This window comes from Sorex fumeus, unplaced genomic scaffold (assembly GCF_029834395.1).
Source record: "Sorex fumeus unplaced genomic scaffold, SorFum_2.1 ptg000039l, whole genome shotgun sequence".
NCBI lineage: Eukaryota > Metazoa > Chordata > Mammalia > Eulipotyphla > Soricidae > Sorex > Sorex fumeus.
The window spans coordinates 25,988,415-26,010,720 of NW_026606096.1; the positions used below are offsets into that span (position 1 = coordinate 25,988,415).

Below are 22,306 nucleotides of genomic sequence, written 5' to 3' on the forward strand. Positions count from 1 at the left end.
TTGAGAACAGACTGGTGGACCTGTGGGTGCATGGGTCGAAGGGGATTTGGGACTTCTTAAAGAATTACTACAGTGTTATTCTGTTTTATTTGTACTTTTTTTTCTTCATGGAAATAAAAATAGGAGTCCTCACGGTGAAAGATCCCACGTTTCTAGATTTTGAAGTAAGAAATGAAGTACAACTTATCATTTCAGCTGAAAGTAGGGGACGTAGAGCTTTCAGCAAAGTAGCAGTCTCCATACAAGACATGAATGATAATTCTCCAGACTTTCAGCAAAGTGTCTACTGGGTGTCAATACCTGAAGGCCAGTACTACAATGCTCACATCATACAGGTAACAGAAATACAGCGTGTGTGTAAGTGAATTATTATTCATCAATGTGTGTTAAAAGATCTAAACCCCCCTTTCAGCATGTAAGTTATATTTTAAAAATTTCCAAAGCATGTGAAATGTTTCATGGACATGATTAAATCTAAGGTTGAAGGTTAAAATCTGGGGCTTCTAGGTCGAATCTCTTTTCATTCAGTACTACTAACTTTCTATAGACATTTGTTGAACACTGTAGGGCATCCGAATACAGGGAATCTAGAAGACACAAAAATTAGCTAACTTTATGATGCATACACTTCAGTAGGGAATATGGAATGTCAGAGTCTTATTTAAACACCCACCATTAACAATATAATAGACTAGCTCATATGCCATAAGAGGCAAGAGGAGATATGCACTCTTTATGGAGGAAAAATCCAAGAATGACCCTTAGTCTTGGTCTTAAAGGGGATGTAGTCTTTCTCCAGCTGGAACTGCAACTGGACAGGCACAGACATATGGAAGCCAGTGGATTTGAGAATCACAGATATCTTGTGTTAGAGGCACGATCAGTTTTTGGGGAGACTAGGCCCAGACAGGAAGAAGTCCCTAGTCCACAAAAAAAGACACTATTTCCAAAGGAGATTCCAAAGCCCATCCACACTGCATCAGAATGGGTGTCTGTGCTCATCCTCCTGTAAGGGTTGAATTGGTGCTTTGTCTCCCAGAAAGAACCTAGACATTAGACAACCTTCCAACTCTTAGGTATCAGCAAAGGAGTTTAATGTAAAACTGTCTTCTTGACAAGGTTGCAAAGAAAGTAGGATATTCTGTTTGGCCTTTATACTTCCTGCTGTTGTCATCCAGGTCCTAGGAACATTGTAGCCCTTTCTCTCTGGGCTCAATTGTTCATCCATCTACATTTTAGTAGACTTTGTGGGCAATATTAAAGTCCCAGATAGACTTTCCCATTTGAATCTGGAATTTAGGGACCTCAGGAGAGAAAAGCGTTAATACTAGTTAGCCTTGGTGGCCACCACTCAAAGAAGCTGTGCCCCAAATGAGTCCAGGTTTGGGTACTTATCTGGGTACATTTCCCTAGACAGTTGCCCCGATGAAGCAAGTCATGGTGCGTGTGTACTGTCACTATCTTGACAGCCCTCACTGGAGGCCTATTTCCTGGAACATAGTTATAAAGGAGCTGTCCTGGGCATTATTCTGCCCTGAGGCACATGAGTTTCTCATTCTGGTCATCCTGAAGGGAAGTGATTATAGTTTCCTTCCTGTGCCAAACAGCTGACTGATGTGTCTTCATGAAATTGATGGGTGTCCAGCCCCTTCCCCTTCAAATTTGGGCCAATCAGGAGACCCTGAGGATTTTGTTGAACACACACAAAATATTTTCAGGGGTTGGGAAAGTGGAAGAAACACCCACTAGCATATTAGTATCTTCATCCAAGAGAAAGATGATAGGGTACATGAGCTCCGTTCAAAGCTAAGAGACACGAAGGATAAAAATGTTAAAAATTAAAATTAATCTGTGATTGTGCCTGCAAGGGACCAGACTGTGATGGTGGGTGGGAAACTGAGGACATTGATGGAGGGAGGGGCACACTGGTGGAGAAATTAGTGTTCAAATATTTAATTCCTGAAATAATTGTATTATGAACAACTTGGTAAATCGGCATTATAATTTTTTAATAAATGCAATAATCTATGATCTTAAAATACAACGATTGATGTATTTCCATGGAAAATAATACAGAACTTTTTGTTTCATCCATACTACTTCTATCATCATTATAACCTACCTATTAGCAAATAGGATCTATATGCATGAACACTAAATTTGGGCTTTGTTTAATGTATTTAGAGGGGCCAGGGATATAGCTCAAGGGTCAATAGCATGTGGCTTGCATGTGCATGAATCGGAGTTCAAAAATGGGTACCACTTGACCTCTCTATAGCCTCAGCACCACCAGGTATAGCCCAGTGCAGTCCCGGTGGACACTAGCATTGCTGAGTCGGAGTAACATTTTATTACCAGGCCATGAACCTTTCATCCTGATTGCCTGGGTGTCTCAAGAAGTGGCCCTTGGGCCCCATAAGCACGGTTCAGGAGGCTGCAAACGAAGATCCTTTTAAACTGGAATTTCTGGGGAAGAAAAGTAAATGAAATTGAACTTTCTACACAGTGTACAAAAGCCACGTATGACCTATATTATGGGTAATACTTTCAGGGAAAAAGCTAAAAGAAGATGGTCATTCACTATGTGAAGACTTCTTTCATTTCCTGATACTTATTTAACTTCATATTCAATACTAGAAGCCTACTGATGCAAATTAGATTTGTTAAGTATTTTTTCCTCTTGCCTAAACTTGGGGTCCAAGACATGTGCTTCTCCTACTAAAAGTCACTTGGAAGTCCTTTTGCTATGCAAAATCGTTTCCTTACCCATTACCTGCTTTAATGCAAGTTAATGCAAACTTGAGCTATTTATTGCTCTTCTTTGAATATTGTTTTTAAAGTGGGTTTGACACTCTGTTTCATAATGTATTTGTGTGGGGGAGGGGACAGGCTTAACCCAAATTTTGGATTAAGTCCTTCTCTAATGGAAGCATTACTTCCCTACAGGTTTTGGCCACAGACATGGACAGTGGGTTGAATGGCCTCGTTGAGTATTCCATTCTCTCTGGAAACCAAGGAGAAGTTTTCCAGATAGACGCCCTGAGTGGTGTGGTAACCGTCAACAAGACTCTTGATTATGAGTTCATCAACTCCTACAGGTTTGTTTGGATACAAACGCCTGCCGTGTGGTTCACTGCTCTGCTTTTCCTCTGGCATTACTGCTCTGGGCATAACTTCCTGTTGTGTGCTTTTCTCTTCATCTAAATTATGATCATCCTTTTGAAATGTTTTCTCCTCTTTGTCAATTTATGATCAATCTTAGCAGAGCCTGGCAAGCTCCCCGTGACGTATTCGATATGCCAAACACAGTAACAACCAAGTCTCCAATGGAGACGTTACTGGGCCCGCTCGAGCAAATCGATGGTCAACGGGAGGGCCTTTACCTTTACCTTTACCTTTGAAACATTGAAGGTCTTAGAAAGGATTTTCAACCAGGAAAGGCCAGGATAAAATCCTAAGCTCCCTATAATTTTTTTTAATTAGTGATGCATCTAAGGATAGGCATTATAGAGGCAATATTTCTGAAGTGCTGACTAAACTACAGTTAGCACTCTGCAAAGGGTGGCTATTGCTTTGAAGAAATATAAAGAATCAATGATGTGCTGCTCCTTTTAGCTTTTTAATCTCTCTCTTTCTGTCTCTCTCTGTGTGTAAATTACTATTAAGTGCTTGTTGCAGTATTGTTCTAATAGAAATGGTCTTATTAAGATCTCACATTTAACATTAAATATATACTTTGTCTATAGTTTTGGACAACCTGGCAGGCTACCGAATATTACCTGCCTACACGACAGAGTCTGGCAAACTCCCTGTGGCGTACCCAATATGCCAAATACCGGTAACAATGATGGGTCTCATTCTCCTAACCCTGAAAGAGCCTTGAATATGGCACTTTTTAAAATCTCATGGCTAGGACGAAGGAGACGTTTCTGGTGCCTGCTCAAGGCAATCAATGAACAACAGGATGATCGTGATCGTGATCGTGATCTATAGCAGCATTTCTTAAGTGGGCGTCAGATGTCAGATGGCCCCCGGTAGGCCCCTAGTATGTTCCAAGGGAGTCACTGATGAAAATCCACAAAAGGGAGACCACAGCATGCATCTAGGGGGACACTGGATAGGATAGAAATGGAGGGGTGGGGAGGCACAGAAAGAATGTGAGGTCAGAGGGCAACAGTGGTCAAAAAAAGATTGATACATAGGTATTGGAGTCTATGATATGCCAACCCTTTACAGAACTGTATAAAAGAGGAAAATATAATGCCACAGGTCTTCTAGGTATTAAAGGAAAAAACATAGTTACAGAATCTAGCCATATAAGCTCGATATTTTGGCCTCACAGTCTGTAAATTGATACTCAAAAGACCCCAGAATGTGTTAGTAAGAATGTGATTCAGAGGTGGTGCAGTAGTAAAATACATACTTTGCATGCCAAAGACTTGGATTGGATCCCTGGCATCACACATGCCTGCACACAAATGGTGACTTAGTTCTTTCATAGAAGGCCATAAAATTGATTTTAGAAAGGGTAAGAAGTGATCTTGTCATATATTAATTTTATGACTCAGTCTCTACTTTGTTGAATTTTCTTTCTTTCATAGATTTATTATTATACTTGCATGTTTAATAACTATTTTCTGTTCCTTTTCTTAGATTTATTTTATTGTCATGGTACCTTTATGAGTTACATACTCAACTTATTTTAGTTTTGTTTTTCCTGGTTCAGTAACTAAAAAGCATTTAAAATAACTTTGGCGGGGGAGAGAGATAGTACAGCAAGTAGGGGATGCCATTTGGACCCCTGAGCACTGTCAGGAGTAATATCTGAGTATTAGGAGTAAGCCTAAGCATGTCTTAAGGATGCCTTGAGGATCTAATGTACACTAAGGTAACTCTTCGTAATACTATTTCTCAGAACACACAAGAAAATGCAACTATTTTAGATAATGAGTGCTCATTAGCTTAATTGTATAATTATTTCATTGTGTACCAGATGTAACCATATAATCATCACTTTTCCAGAATCACTGCATTCTATTTTTACAGTCAAAGAATTGTTTTACCACCTTTTAATGCAGACTCCCATAATAGTTGCACCTCACTTTTTTGCAGTAAGCAATTGCATAAAATCTATGTTGATTATCTAATGAAATGCTATGTCTGTGTCTGTATGTATACAGGCATATAATTATTGGTCAGTTATTCTCCAGTAGAGCTGTTTATGAAGGGAATGTTTATGAAGGGAATGTTTAAACTGATTTTCTTCTATCAGAACATAGCTTTCATTGTGTTGACATTAAATGCCTTCCCTATGGAAATGTCTGAATTTACCAATAATGCTGAAATCTGTAATTATATAAGTGGTTATTCTTTTTATTGTTGTAGTTAAGAACATGTTTACAAAAGCATATCAATATTATGGTTGTAATGTACATTTACCATCCCTCACCATCACCAAAGTGACCAGTACATTTCCCTACACTTGGTAATCTCCATTTTATAGTCCAGGAGCAAGGGTTTGTCATTGTTCATTACTGTCTATTTCCTTGTTTTATTTCTTATTATACTACAGATGAGTGACATCATCCATTACCCTTCTCTTTATTACTCATTTTGCTTAATAAGATACCATACAGTTCAATCCCAGCTGCAGAAAAGTACAAGTTTTACCTTTTCTTAGAGCTGCATAGTATTCCCTTGTATGTGTGTGTCTATCTATATATACATATTATATGTATATCTCAGCTTCTTCATTCAGTCATCCATCCTTAGACATTTGAGTTGCTTCCCTGTCCTACACTGAGTGCTGCAATGAACATAGATATGCATGCATCTTTATGAATGATCTTTTTGTGTGTGTTCTTGGGGTAAATCTAAATACCAAGAAATGGGTTTACTGGATCATATGCAAACTTTATTATTAGTGTTTTTAAGGCTTCATCCTGTTTTCCATGAGAATAAATCAGACAACATTCCCACCAACAGTGAGTGAGAGTTCCTTTTCATCGCATTCACAAAATCGCTGGTTGTTTTCCAGACTTTTTGATATCGGTCATTCTCATTCATGTGAGATGACATCTCATTGTCATTTTTATTTGCATTTCTCTGATAAAAGTGACAATGAAAACTTTTTCATATGCCTGATGGTTGTCTGAAAGTCCTCTTTGGGGGAAATGTCTGCTCATCCTCCTCCCCATTTTTGTATGAGTCTATTGGTCAGTCTAGAAACCTGTGTTTATTTGTCAATGCTTGGGGCTCTCCCCAGACTGCTCAGATGCCTCAAGGCATCGGTGTTTTTCAAAGTGGGGCTACTGCCCCCCCAGGGGGGCCTGAGATCAATCCAGTGATGGTATTGGTAGCCTCTGGTGCTATGTGGAGGAGGGTTTTCTGTTTGTTTAATTAAAGAAAGTAGATTTCTGGGGGTTGGCAACTTTGAGTGATTTCTTTTTCCTGAGAAAGGAGATGGTAGGGCAAATAACTTTGAGAACAACTACTTGAAAGTGCTTCCTTGTTATTACTGTTGATTGTTTTTCTAGTAATCTCTTAGTGCAAATAATTCTCTCGATACTGTGAAAATACATTAAAAGGGACAGGTCGGACACTTGCCTTGCATGTGGCTCACCCAGATTAGATTCTAGGTACCACATATGTGATCCAGGAGTGCAGAGCCAGGAGTACACCCTGAGCACTGCCACTTGCAGCCCCAAAAGAAGAGAAACAAAAACAAAATACATTAAAGGTGATTGTATAAGTGTGTTAACACCTATCCAGGCTACATTTCTCCTGCAGTGATTTTAGGTGTAAGGCTTTGGGTTCTCTGTATAGAGAAGTGCTGGTGAGTCTCAGCCTCTTAACCTGAGTGGCTGAAAAATCAGAGACCTCGAAAGGTCTTCTAGGTTCTAGGAACTAAGCATTTTATGATCGTAATGACTTCCTACTACAATATTTTCTTCTTACTCCTTGGAGCTTCATGAACAATTAAGTCTAACTCCTTTCAACTCTTTCCAGTTTGCATCATAGTTTCTATGTTCCTGACATTTAACCTGATCCCAATATTAAGATGTGATCCCAATATTAAGATGTGTCCCTCTCCCATTCCCCATGGAGACTGTGACTTTAGACTGGGAGGAACAAAACTTGAGATATCGCCGCAGGTAGGTAACCCAGGATAGACACCTCAGCACCCCATATGGTCCCCTAGGACCTTGTAAGCCCATGTACTGCTGGGTGTGGTCCAAAAACCAAAACCGAACAACGTAAAAAAGAATTGAGAGTAGTTGAAATCTTTTATACACATACACAGAGAGAGAGAGAGAGAGAGAGAGAGAAAGTTTCCAGTTTCATGAAACCTTTGCTTCCTCATGGTGTCTTCCCTTGTATTAAAGGCAGAGGGGAGTCGTTACATCTGGAGTAAATGCTTTAGAAAAGGTGTCTCTTATAGGTCAGAGATGTGGTTTAGAGTGTTGCTTTCCCTATATGAGGACTTGGGTTTGATTCCTTTCCTTTCCCAACACTAGAATTAAAATTTCAGCACACAACCACAAAGGGAAAAAAGTGTCATTTATTTAGCTTTGAACTTTACTTTGGAAGGGCATTCTTTTGTTGGAATAAAGCATTCTTAAGTCTAACTCTTTGTTTTAAACTAAGAACCAGAAAACACTAACATTCACAGTTCTTCCCAATATGAAAGCACTGAATAAAAATTAAATTGTGTCTAGCTCTCCTGGGAAGTTACATATAGGAAAACTCAATGAAAAGATGAAGACAATATAAAAAATGGAGCTTAATTCTTGTCCTGTTGATGTTCCTAAATTTGAAGGGAAAAAAAATTAGTTACCCAAGCAGGAAACTGGAGGTTAGAAAAATGATCAGTTATTATTTACTGAAAGCTTGGGATTTGAATGCCTAACTTTCAGTCCCTATCTATTTTATATTTTAGGAATTTTTTTAAAATAATCACTGTAGTAGACATTTGTGGAGCAACTTCACTCCTTGGAGCTAGTTGGAGTCTTATAAGTTAAGATTCATAGATTGAGGAAATGGAAGTTCAGAGAATGAAAGTTGTTGGCTAAGATCATCCAACTGGTCAAGAGTAGCCCATGCAAGTGGTCATAGGGCTTCCTGAAATATCTGGTTAAAGAATCTTAAAGGCACACACGTGCTTATTGACAAAACACAAAACAGGACAAAACTTCAGGAACTTAAAAGTCAAACAAACAAGCAAGTTCCTGCCTGGAGCTGTGAAACAGCATCTGTGTAGGTGTGGGCATACAGTGGGATTTACACAACTATTCTCTGACTTACACCTTAAATGAAGAGTGACTTCACCAATATTTAAATCAGTAAGCAGTAGTCATGTATGTTGCATATTACTTTAGGATCAAGATTTTTCATTCTTAGAGATTTGAAATCAAAGTGAGGAAAAAAAATCTCAACATTGAAAGCTAAAAATTAAACATGAAAAAAACCAATTTTTGCAACATTCTAGGTCTAAAAGCAGTTATTGCCAGGGGCAATGCTCAGTTCACACTCTGTTCTCCATCAAATGCTCATTGTCACTCAGAGAAATAATCAAAAGCATTCCTATGTCTAATCATCTTTCCCAAGATATGGGAATCATAAGTAACAGAGCTAGGGCCTAGCTTTCCATAGACAAGGGTAAAGAGGTCATTTCAGTAAGAAAAACATGAGGAAAGACATGGCTATGCAAAATATCTGCTCTATTTGGAACTAACAAGTGGTACAACAGTCGAGAAGCATTGCTGATGGGTAATAAAGAGAGGCTGGTAGGTCATAGCAAGCTCGGAAGGTCTTTTTTATTACAGTTAAGCAATTACAGTTCGATTCCTCCGCCCCTCTTGGAGAGCCCGGCAAGCTACCGAGAGTATTGGATATGCCAGACACAGTAACAACAAAGTCTCCAATGGAGACGTTACTGGGCCCGCTCGAGCAAATCGACGATCAACGGGAGGGCCTTCTAGCTCAATATCTCACCACACCTGTGGCTATCGCTGAAGTCCTCCTTAGTTCATGGGAACAAATCTGATTCTTACTCATCCTTTCTCCCCTTGAAGATGTATTTTAACCGGGGTTTCCTCTTCTCCATATTTGGAACCTCTTGTCAGTCTGCTGGCTTTTCTCTAGTCATGTTAAAACGTCCTATCCACTTGGGGCTGGAGCAATAGCACAGCCGGTAGGGCGTTTGCCTTGCACACAGCCAACCCAGGTTTGATTCCCAGCATCCCATATGATCCCCTGAGCACTGCCAGGGGTAATTCCTTAGCACAGAGCCAGGAGTAACCCCTGTTCATTGCCAGGTGTGACCCAAAAAGCAAAAAAATATAAAAAATAAATAAAAATTAAAAAAAACTTCCTATCCACTCCACCTACTGCTAGTTTTTCCCTCACCCTGTTTTTTTTTTTAAATTTCCTCCCCAGCTTTTTACAGATGAACACAGGTTTGAAATGCTTTTGTTATCAAGACAGTAACATCTCTGGAGGAGGAGTTGCTAAGATTTGGTAATTTCTACCAAAACCTAGAGGTCCTTTTTGTACACTCCACTCTGGTGTTCGTCCTTGTGAACACAGCACAGGATGGTTGACTTCTGTAAGAAAGAGGTTTTACTGGCAAGAAAACAACTTGTTGGAAGGCAGGTTTAGCCAACATGGAATGTAGAGAAAGTTGCAAAGAGAAGAAATGGGGTGATTTGTTTTATGCCAGAAGAGTTAGGATGATGGTTTTTTTTGGGGGGGTGGCAGGGAAGGACGCACCAAGTGGTGCTCAGTGCTTAGTCCTGGCTCTGAACTTTTGTGCTCTGGATCGCTTCTGGCAGGACTCAGGGGACTATAAGGGTTGCCGAGGATAGCACTGTAGCACTGTCCTCCTTTGTTCATCGATTTGCTCGAGCAGATTTTCACAACGTCTTTGTTCACAACGTCTCCATTGTGAAACTTGTTACTGTGTTTAGTATATAGAATACACCATGGGGAGCTTGCCAGGCTCTGCCTTGAGGGTGGGATACTCTTGGTAGCTTGCTGGGCTCTCTGAGAGGGACGGAGGTATTGAACCCGGGTTGGCCGCGTGCAAGGCAAATGCCCTACCCGTTGTGTTATCACTCCAGTCCTGGTTTAGTTGTGTGCAAGGCAAGTACCCTACCCATTGCTTGAACATTCTTTAGCTACAGTACGTGTGAGGGGTAGCACACATTGTTGAGGGGGGTCTTTGGGCCAGACCCAGCAGTGCTCAGGTCTTATTCTTGGCTGTGTGCCCAAGTATCACTGCTGGTGGTGCTGGGGGAACCAGATGTGGTATTAGGGATTGACCCAGGTTGGCCACATGCAGAGAAAGCTCCTAACTCCTGTACTATCTCTCCAGATCCAATTTGTTTTTCAAATTGCAGTGCTCACACCTACCTGAGTACAACACACTCTATTGATGTACCAGGGGTCCCAAGCAGCAGAACTTCTGAGACCACCATTGGCACATGGTCTCAAACTTGTGACATCACATTTGCAAAGCAGGTACTTTCAAACTGTCCCAGGCCCCTGTTTTTGCTTTCTTAATCCCACAGAGTCTTCTCTGTGTTCTTGGGGAGGAAGAAAAAAGAACAAAGTTGCAAAAAATTTTGATTATTAGATTATATGGCTGATGTTTTTTGTTTTTTCTTAGAATTTCAGAAGGAACACATAATTCTTGGTAGAGATTTAAGATACTGTTGAGAGTTTTGGAAATCCTCTGCCAATATCTTCAATATTTGTTAAGGCAATCAGCTAAGATCCTGCCTGATAAAAAGTTTTCTTTCAAGTACAACCTGGTGGAAAGAGTTTTCCCACAGTTGGAATAATAGGGGAAGTACGTTCGGAATGAGAGGGGGCCTCTTCTCAGTCCAGTGGGTCATATGATTATAAAGTCCCTGCCTTAAGACTAGACAGATAAAACATAAGATCCTCTTATGTGTCAATTCACAGCAGAAAAGAAAGTAGAAGTGTGTTAACTTCAAAGTACACACACACAGACACACATATATGTATGTGTGTATATATATATATATATATATATATATATATATATATATATATATATTTGCTTTTTGGGTCACACCCGGCGATGGCCAGAGGTTACTCCTGGCTCTGCACTCATGAATTACTCCTGGCGGTACTTGGGCGACCGTATGAGATGCTGGGAATCAAACCCAGGTTGGCCACATGCAAGGCAAACGCCCTATCCGCTGTACTATCACTCCAGCCCCCTAAGTCTGTTTCTTTAGTAGTGGTACCAGCAAGCTGACACTTTGAATATAAGTTGTCATACAATTGACAACTCATTTTATGAGTGTGTGTCCAAAGTGTTGAGAGGTGAGGAAGCAATAAGCCTGAATAAGTTCTGAATTGGAGTGTGATGTATATAAGAAGAGAAGGGAGGTCAGTAAAAATTTTCTGGAGACTGTTGAACGATCAGAAATGTAGGGGAACAAGGAGTTTACGTCAAGCCAGGACACAGAAGTTCACGCATACCTGCTCCAGGCCTGTGCTCTCTTACAGACACAGGGCTCCAACTCGAAATCAGCGTCGTAGGAAGGGAACAAAACTGTAATGTGATAGAGAAGTGGAGGCAGAGAAGATTTGAAGGAGGAGGTCCCGTACTGCAAAGGGAAAATTCAGAGACAGCTTCTCAGATAAAAATACAAGAGATCTGGTGGAGGGATGTGTACTCGAACATTGTTTGATTGAAATGTAATCACGAAAATGTGTAAGTCTATACCTGTATCTCATGGTGATTCATTTAAAAAAATCTTTTAAATAAATAAATATATAAAAGAAAAAAAAAACAAGAGATGAGACAACAAATACCAACAAGTCCTGGTCTGCCTAAAGTTTTTCTGGATTTAGCCCTGAAAGGCCCAGTGAACTGAGCAGGTATTTCAGACTGAAAATCCCAACTTCCAGGAAACATTTGAGCCTCTGTCAGAGCAGGGTAGCTGAGTGGCCTCTCAGTGGGTCTGGGAATTGAGTGCCTTTTTATTTGGGGCCACACTCAGCGGTTTGAGAGTGTCTGGGCCCAGATCTAAGCTTGAGTACTTAATCAGGGAGATTGAACCAGGGCTGCACGCAAAGCAAGTGCGTTACCCAAACACAAGTGCCTTGAACCCCAATACAAGTGCCTTGAATCCAGTTTTGTTTCTTCAGCCCTGAGGTATGGAAGGTAGAAGTGAACTGGAATGGAACACCAATCTAAGTGATTGGTATTCTGGATTCACTATTGTTTGCTTGTTAGGGTAATGATGAGAGAAAATGGGGTAGTTGAGGCACTACTGTAGATTCTAACTAAGTTACTGAAGAAAGTAGTTGTCTCATGCAAGACAAGTTAAATCATGACGAAAAATTTTTCAGATGGTGGATTCTTACCACCACCACCCTAGTGAATCATACATCTTTTATACATCTATAAATTATGCCATGTTCTCTCTCTATGTTCTACAGTTCTGATTGATTTTTATTTGGCATTTTAAAAAAATAAAACAAAGTACTTTTAGTGACAATATCTTCTGCTGGTATCATAAAATGAAAATGTGTCACTGGCAGAGTGAAGCGAATCTATTTATCCAAGAACAGGTTTTGTGTTTGTGTTTTTAAAACAGGTTTTGGTGTTTTTATTCTTAGTAGGAAAGGTCGTCATTTTACACTGTCTTTCAGAAACAGTCCATGTGTTTTGATATAAACACCTCATCGCCCTGGTGGATTGCTGGATTTGATTCTCTTTGTCAAAAATAAGTTATGTCAGGTTACCATCGTTATGAAAGAAATTTTCAATAATGCCATTTAGAAAATGCCAAGAGGAGAAATAAAAGTAGCTAGTCAGCTCATTTTTTGAATTTTTCAGCTGGTTATTTGATATTTGTTTTATTTTTATTCTCTGGATGAAAGATAACATTCCTTGATTCTTTCCCAAACCAGTTTAGTTGTACAAGCCACAGATAAAGGGATGCCCAGGCTTTCTGGCACAAGTGTGATCAAGATCCAGGTGACTGACATAAATGACAATGCCCCCACTTTCCTCCCCGTGGAAGCAGTGGAAATTGCAGAAAGTAAGTGTGGTGATTTGGAAGAGTGGTTCTGATTAACTTGTACAATACCTTCTCCCATTTTTTTTTCAGCCAGGCTCTGTAGTAAATCTCAGTGCAAAAGCTCAATAGCTATGCAACAAAGAGAATTTTTATTCTTTACTTTATGGAGCAGATGTCTAAAAGGTAAAATAGTGTAAAGAACTAAACATTAAAGCACTCAGATTATGAGTGTTAAAAGGAGGTAAAGGGATATTCTTGATAACCTCTCAATATCAATATTGCAAACAACAGTGCCCAAAAGGAGATAGAGGGTGGGTGTGGGAGGGAAGAGAAAGAGAGAGAGAGAAAGAGAGAGAGAGAGAAAGAAGAAGAAGAAGAAGAAGAAGAAGAAGAAGAAGAAGAAGAAGAAGAAGAAGAAGAAGAAGAAGAAGAAGAAGAAGAAAAAGGAGGAGGAGGAGGAAGAGGAGGAGGAGGAGGAGGAGGAGGAGGAGGAGGAGGAGGAGGAGGAGGAGGAGGAGGAGGCAGACGAGGGTTGGGGGTGATGGGAGGGAACTTGGAGACACTAATGCTGAAAACTACACTGGTGAAGGGATGAGTGTTGGAATACTGTATGACTGAAATCTAATCATGAACAGCTTTGTAAGGGTCTCACAGTGATTCAATTAAAAAGTAAAAAAAAAAGAAGGAGCACTCATCAGCAGGAGGCCAATTTCACCTATTTCCAACCACCATTTTTTGGGGGGGGGAGGGAGATGTTCAGACTTTTCTAAAAAGTGAACTTTCCGCTGTGAAAAAGTGTTTTGTGTTTACTGTGATGAACAATGCCAAAGCTACTCTGAAATAAAATGTTTTTATTTATTTTTTATTTCTATGGTTTATTGATAAAACTCTATTAACAGAAAAATTATAAGTGATATAAAAATGTCATTCTCTTTTAACATAAACTTTCTATTATTTCTATTATTATTGGCAAATTACTTATTATATAAATTAGTATAATTTTATCATTTTAACAACCCAAATCTTAAGAATCATTTAATAACCTTCTATCCACCTTTGTTAGAGACTGGCATTTCTTTTCCTCTGTTCCCAATATAGTCATTTTTAATCAAGATTCCAATTGATAATTTCCTTAAGTTCTTGGAAAAGTCTATTGTTTTTAAACTGAAAATTTTGTCAGACTTTGCTGATGACAAGTCATAAGTGAAAGGAATTGGATATTGATCACACCAAATGACTATATTCTTCAACTTTAAAATAAGATTTAGTGTTGGAGAAGTTTTTTTTTCTACCATATTAATGGGAGCGGTTTAAAAGCATATTGCTGATTAATGTTCATTCTTTGGGTCCTGGGACCTATGTTCACTCCATAGCCTCTCATCCTAATGTTTTCAACAATCACTAATACCCATGGTAATACCTAGCCAATGCTTTAAAGTCACAATTACAGAGTGCTGGATGTGGATCAAAAAGTTATTTATAATTTGTTTTGCCATAGGTATTTAATTTTAAAAAAGAGGTGATATTTAAATGAAACTACTTGGTGCTAGAGCACTTGCCTCTTTCTTTTTCTCTTCATACAAAATTTCTTCCTAATTTTACTACATTTCACTACATTCACTTTCTTTAAACAGTGAAGCCCACACTCCCCACAGAAGAATAGTTTTCAGAAATTTTCATAGGCAGATATAGCTACACATTTTTATTGATGCTACAGTAGTCTACCAATTAAAAAGTCTTAGCCTCTCACCTCATTGGTATACTTTAATTTGCTTTTACAACAGATACTTTTAAAAAGTTTTTAATTTTTAATCACTACTATTTTGTCTTGATAATTTTGACCTAAGTATTTCTAATGTCATGACCAAATAGTTCTTTTGAAAAATACCACCTATTGGAATCCTGCTATAGGAGACCCCTCCCATAATCTGGGAGCTTTCCTTCCTCTTTGTTTTTCTAAATAAAGTGTTACTGAATTCAACTTAAATAAGAACTGGGACTGGAGAAATAGCACAGCGGGCAGGGCGTTTGCCTTGCACGCAGCTGACCCAGATTCGACTTCCGGTATCCCATATGGTCCCCTGAGCACCACCAAGAGTAACTCCTGAGTGCAGAGCCAGGAGTAACCCCTGTGTATCGCCAGGTGTGACCCAGAAAGCAAGAAAAAAAAGACGAAGAACTACCACCTATTATTCAAAACTGTGTAGGCGTTGCAAATGTTTTTGATTGTAACTGCCTTTCTATCCATATTCACCATGAATATGAGGTTTTGATACGGAAACCATATAGCATAAATAAGTGGCTTGCAATGATTTGGTCCTGGGATTATGTTGTAAGGATATGATGAAAAATGTTATAGAAACATTGAAAGTACCCTACTTCTTCAATTCCCTACTCAGTGGTATATTTTCACTTTTATTGGGCTCATAAATTCTTCGGAGTTTTTGTTCAGTTTATAACAATCATTGTATTAGAAATCATGCCAAGAAACAACATGTTGAACTTAAAATAAAAATGCTTGGATCACACTGCTCAAGAAAAGTATTCTAAGGATGACATTTAATGGAAGCTGACACTAGCCATGACTCTTTTCAGATTCTTTGCTTGGTGCAGTTGTGACTAGGATATCGGTTCATGATGTGGATTTGAACCCAGCTTTCATCTTCAGTTTTGCCAAGGAAAGTAATCCTGGAGGCAAGTTTGCTATTGATCAGAGCACTGGAGTGGTGATACTAGTGAAAACATTGGATTTTGAAGAAACCACTGAATATGAGCTGCTCATCCAGGTTTCTGATTCCGTGTACCACACAGAGGGTACACTTGTCATTCATGTGTTGGACGTCAATGATAACCCACCTATATTTTCTCAAGATACATACCAGGTAATGAGCATAAAGAAACAGTGGAACCATAGCCAAACAAAAAAAGAATAAGGAATTATGTAAACCTCCCATTGTTGAGAAACTCTTTTAGACATACAATACTCACTGTTTGCTGAGTCTAATGTGATGCAGAGGATTTTGTATTTATTGAATGTCATTTTGCAGATACTAGTACATATGGAATTGAATTTGATTTCATTTCTTCAGTATGTATCATATGTCCTTAGATAAAAGCATGCCATAAGTTTTCTAGTGTAGCAAGAGTCCAATTTTTCCTAACAGTTGACACTTGTCTAATATTTGCAAAGTCACAGAGAAGATGATAAAGAATTGGCATTATCTGTCATTAATTTGGACAAACTTCTTACCACAGCATACTTATGGAATATATTGATTAACATTTTATAGAAACAGCGCCTGTACAAAGCTATCATGTGGAAATTTCTATTTTCAAAGCTTAGTTCTATTTACAGCAATAAGACCAATGATCGTACTCAATTGAGGACTTGGAAATGGGCTCCAGGACTCTTCAATGTAGCAAGTGTGAAGTTTAAAGAGGGGAGCTAACTTGAGTAATGATCCTCTGTGAAGGTATCATGTGGTGTAACCCTACATTAGTGAATGTTACTATAATGTTAATATGGCCACTCTTTACTCTGCCTAGTACAATGAGGCAGGTATTTTGAATGAGCAAAATGAATAAAATGCTCCCACATTCTACCCTGTTCATGAAAATACTGACAGACTTCAAGGACAGTGTCCATTTATCTGTTTCCCTCAGGCCTTTGTTCCTGAAATCGTGCCTCTGGGGTACTCAGTACTGACCGTGGTGGCCACAGACATTGAAAGCACTGAGAACATTTCTTACAGAATATTTTCCTCTTCCAAAGAATTTACAATTGATCCTATGAATGGTGAGTTCTTTAAAGTTCCATTAATATTCATGGATTTAAGTTGCAGGATTGAAACCTGAAATAATTTTTTCCAAATGACCTTGGTCCCCACACCGTAGTATTACAAGCGCCTCTTCTCAATTCTCTTTATATCAAATCCTGTCTTATTTCTTTTCTCTGATATCTTGATTATCTAAAAAGTGAAAGGGATTGATTAAAAGTTGGAAAGGTCAGAAATTTAGACACCACCTCCCTCCCTGTTCTGGGTTGATGAATTCAGAGGTTCAATCCAGGATTCATCAGTCCAGAAGAGCCCAATGCAGGTAATGACCCCAGGTAGCAACAAGAATTAAAGTCAAACGGGGGGGGGGGCATTGGTAATAAGAAATGTATACAGGTGAAGGGGCAGGTATTGGAAAATTATATGACTGAAAACCAATCATGAACAATTTTGTAACTGTATATCTCACTGTGGTTCAATTGAAAAAAAAATCAAGTTCAAATTGATAGAATTAATTGAGTACTCAGGATTTGATGTTACTCGTGGTTTTTTTTTTTTAATTTTATTGAGTCACTATGAGATAGTTACAAGCTTTCATGTTTGGGTTACAATCGCACAATGATCAAACACCCATCCCTCCACCAGTGCACATTCCCCACCACCAATATCCCCAGTATACCTCCCCTTTCCCATCCTCACACTGTTTCCATAGCAGACAATAGTCTCCATTCTCTCTCTCTACTTTGGGGCATTATGGTTTGCAATACAGATACTGAGAGATTATCATTTTTGGTGCATTATCTACTTTCAGCAGACATCTCCCATCCCGACTGATTCCTCTAGCCATCATTTTCTTAGTGATCCCTTCTCTATTCCAGCTGCCTTCTTCCCTCCATTCATGAGGCAGGCTTCCAGCTATGGAGCAATCTTCCTGGCCCTTATAACTACTATCCTTAGGTGTTAGTCTCCTATTATGTTACTTTATATTCCACAAATGAGTGTAGTCATTCTAGGTCTGGCCCTCTTTCTGACTCATTTCACTTTGCATGATGCTATCCATGTTGATCCACTTATATACAAATTTCATGACTTCATCTCTCCTAACAGCTGCATAGTATTCCATTGTGTAGATGTAACAAAGTTTCTTTTGCCAGTTTTCTGTTCTAGGGCACTTGGGTTGTTTCCAGATTTGGGCTATTGTGAACAGTGCTGCTGTGAAGATATAGGTTAGATGTTATTTCTATTGCGTTTTTTTGCATCCTCGGGATATATTCCCAGAAGTGGTGTTGTGGGTCATATGGAAGTTCAATTTCTAGTTTTTGAATGACTGTCCATATAGTTTTCCAGGAAGACTGGACTAGTGGGCATTCCCACCAACAGTGAAAGAGCGTCCCTTTTTCCTCACATCCACGCCTGCACTGGTTGATTTTGTTATTTTGAATGTGTGCCAGTCTCTGTGGTTTGAGATGATATCTCATTGTTGTTTTGATTTTCATCTCCCTGATGACTAGTGATGTGGAGCATTTTTTGATGTGCCTTTTGGCCATTTATATTTCTTTTTTTGAGAAAACTTCTGTTCATTTCTTCTCCCCACTTTTTGATGGGGTTGGAGGTTTTTTTTCTTGTACAATTCTACTAGTGACTTATATATCCTGGATATTAATCCTTTATTAGATGGGTATTTGATAATATTCTTTCCCATCTGTGGGTTTTTTTCTGTATTTTGGTCACTGTTTCTTTTGAAGTGCAGAAGCTTCTTAGTTTGATGTAGTCCCATTTGTTTATGTTTGATTCCACTTGCATGGTCAGGTTACTAGTGATGTTACTTCTCTCCTTCCAATGAAAGGTTTAGTAGTAGTATGAAAAAGGAAGCATTCAAGCACCACTGCTTAGTACCAACCATTGTTCTGCTCTGGTGTATTTGATGCTTTCTAAGGGTCCTTGAATTCTTATCAGACAATTCTTATCAGAGGACTAAACATACTTGATACATAAAAGAAACAAAATTGAGAAATCTGTGACAAAGTCGTATTCATACAGTGTAGTCAATGTCAGAAATATTTCTTGATAAGTGTTATGAATAATACATGTGCATGTATTACATAGAATATTATGCTATAAACTAATTTAAATTTTCTCTGTGGATTTACTATTGGATGTAACTTAAATAGCAAACTAATTTAATAGTAACTAAATAACTAAATAATTATGGGTCATGAAATACTTGCTGACTAAACAGATTGTGAAAACTTCCATTTTTCACAACTTTGAAATGAGATTCCCTTGTTTTTCAGGCACAATAGTTGCTATCAACCCTACATTATTGCTGGATAAAAAGTCACCCGTTCGATTTCTCGTCGAAGCCAGTGATGGTGGAAAACCTGACCTGCGCACCCTCAGCTTAGTGGAGATAGTCATACAAGACGTGAACAATCATGCCCCAAGGTTTGCAGCTGAATCCTACAACCTTAGTTTGAGTGAAGACACCCCTCCCGGAGGCACACTGATGGCATTTTCCACCCTGGACCAGGATGGGGCCCATGAAAACACTCATGTGGAATATTCCATCATTAGTGGTAACGCAGAAAACCAGTTCCTTCTGGAAACAAGTTTCATTCATTCCTATTATCCTTCTAAGCAAGTTGGTTATCTGGTGCTACTGCATAGTCTGGACCGAGAAGTCAAAGCCAATCACCAGCTAGTCCTTCTGGCCTCTAACGGGGGTTGCCCTCCCCTGAGCTCCACGGCTGTTGTTTCCATAGAAGTAGTTGATGTCAATGACAACCCACCTAAGTTTAGCAGTTTGAAATATCATGCCCATGTCAGGGAGAGCACTCCTTTAGGGAGTCCTATCACTGTGGTCTCAGCAGAGGATACTGATGTCGGTTCGCATGCAGAAGTCAGCTATCATCTGGTTTCTGGAAATGAGAGGGGCCATTTTCACTTGGAAGAAACAACGGGAATTCTTTACTTGATGAAAACTCTGGATTATGAGGAAACCATCACATTCACTCTAATGGTCCAGGCTGCCGATGGAGAGCAGAAACATTTGTCCTTTGCAGTTGTGCTGGTCAGTGTCCTAGATGACAATGACCATGCTCCTCAGTTCCTGTTCTCCAGACTCAACTGTGTGGTTCCTGAAAACCAAGCTGTTTCTTCCAGGCTGTGTTCAGTCAATGCTTTCGACTCTGATGCTGGTCCCTATGGAGAACTGACCTACTCTATTTTGTCGTCTTGTTCTCTTACTCCCGAGTTACCTCATGAACACCATCCCTTTGTCATTGACCCTCTAACAGGGGACATTCGTGCTCAACAAGTCCTTGACTATGAAAATGCCAATGAATACTGCCTCACGGTTCAGGCCAAGGACAAAGGTGATGCAACCACCTCCTTAATGGTTTGGGTGGATGTTGAAGGGATTGATGAGTTTGAACCTATTTTCACGCAAGATCAGTATTTTTTCAACCTGCCAGAAAAGAACCAGGGAAGACAATTGATTGGCAGAGTAGAAGCCTCGGATGCAGATGCTGGCATCGATGGCATCATTCTCTATTCCCTAGAAACATCCTCATCTTTCTTTTCAGTAAATAAAACCAGTGGGAGCATTTATTTGGCAAGACCATTTCCCCTGCTCAAAAGTCACGTTAGCCATGGAGACACCATTGAAATGAAAATCATCGCTCACAGCCCCAAAGTAGACTCCAAGTTTTCATCTTGTACTGTGTTTGTGAATGTGTCTTTTGCCCCAGAGGGAAAATACTCAGCAATATCTATCAGCAGCTTTTCCATCAGTCTTACCGTCTCCTTTTTGGTGTTTCTGTCCCTTTTCTTCATTTTGATTGTACTGGCTTTAAGGCATAGACAGAAAGATGCAAGCAGCCAGTGTGAGAAGGAGAAGTCCTCCTCCTCCTCCTCCTTGGGCAGCAGTCTGAGGTTGCCTGGGGATTCCAGCCTGCACGAGAGCTTCTCGAAAGGAAAGGATGGCAGAAATGAACCCGTGCCTGTCAACTCCCCTCCTGAGTGGCTGAGTTTATTGAGTCTGATGGAGAAGGACATCGAGCATCTGTATATGCACTCGAACTCCAGTGGGCACTGTTCTGTGGAAGGAGAAACTGCAGAAGACAAGGAAATCCAGCGGATAAATGAGCACCCTTATAGAAAGGACTTGGGCTCCGCACTGAGTGATCGGGAGTCCAGGGTGCCCGATTCAGGGATCCCAAGAGACTCGGACCAGCTCTCCTGCTTGTCAGGAGAAACGGATGTGGTCGCTACGGCTGAAAGGGTCGACAGCAGCCAGGTATTTGAGGAGGGAGAGGGTGGAGAGGGCTGTGGAACCACCAATGTTCAGAACATTGGGTTACTGCAGACACCGAGGAAGAGAGAGGCAAGAGAGAGCTTCCTGGCTGACGTTCTGAAAGAAGCCGTGGGCGTTTCTGGGGAGCAGGAGGCCAATTGTGTAGAGATTCCCACTCGGAGCACTGTAGCTCCCAGCAGCAGGAACTGCTCTCAGTGGGATTATCTGCTGAATTGGGAGCCCAAGTTCCAGCCACTTGCCCCAGTGTTTAATGACCTCGCCAAACTCAAGGATGAGCATTTACGTATGCCCGGCCTTCCACTGGAGAAAAAATCTTTTGTTTTTCCTCCCCCTTTGATAACTGCAGTAGCCCAGCCCGGGCTTAAAGCCGTTCCTCCCCGAATGCCAGCCGTCAGCCGGGGCCAGGTCGTTCCGCAAACCCCACACTCCCCCATCCTCTACCGGCTCAATTTTCTGCCAGAAGCCATGACCCCCAGCTTTTCTCCAGCTCTTTCCCTGCTCACTGCCCAGACCCCTGCCCCGACCACTCTGCTGCCAGAACACTCAGCTGTCCGAACGCAGCTCAGAGGTCCGTTCTGTGACCTTAAAGCAGAAGATGAAGTTCAGATATAACAACGATTGCATGGGCACGCATCAGCTCACCGTTGGTCCTGCATGAAGCGTTCTTAAGCCCCGGGTGACCGAGTCCCTTTTATCGACGAGCCAGTGATATGACTTAGGATTTTAGACTTCTTTTCAGTACGATGTTTCTCCAGTTTCTTCCAGCCTTAATGAGATGTTACCCTGTCTTTTCGACCTTTCTGTTTTTGTGCTCAGGATTCAAGTTTGTATATATTAAATAGCGTATAATCTGATGTATAATCTGTCGCACTTACTTTTCTGTGTGGTTAAGTTTCCAAGTGACATAGTGACTGACTGCCAATAGTGTGTATGAAAGTAAATGGAAATACAGTGTAATATTCTCTGGTAACATCACTGCTGATTGCACTGCTTTGTCTAAAATGAGTAAAAGATTAAGAACTGTGTGTAGGACAGAAAAGGCACAGGAAAGGAAATTTGGAGGAATAAATTTTGAGATTTTTTTAAATGGAGTAATCGTCTGGCAATCTGATGTATTTAGAGGTGAGTTTTTCACTTTCCTCATATCCTAT

The 22,306-nt window shown here is 40.0% G+C and overlaps 1 protein-coding gene across 1 annotated transcript in view; it reads left to right on the plus strand.

The window, feature by feature from the left end:
- DCHS2 (dachsous cadherin-related 2) overlaps nt 1-21,807 on the plus strand; it is a 263,354-nt gene extending 241,547 nt beyond the window's left edge. Inside the window, exons 15-20 of the mRNA XM_056119027.1 lie at nt 124-335; nt 2,947-3,098; nt 12,955-13,085; nt 15,660-15,946; nt 16,728-16,860; nt 19,135-21,807. Coding sequence (XP_055975002.1) covers nt 124-335; nt 2,947-3,098; nt 12,955-13,085; nt 15,660-15,946; nt 16,728-16,860; nt 19,135-21,767 — 3,548 coding nt within the window. The 3' untranslated portion in view covers nt 21,768-21,807. The remainder of the gene's footprint in view (nt 1-123; nt 336-2,946; nt 3,099-12,954; nt 13,086-15,659; nt 15,947-16,727; nt 16,861-19,134) is intronic.
- The last annotated feature ends 499 nt before the right edge of the window (nt 21,808-22,306 follow it).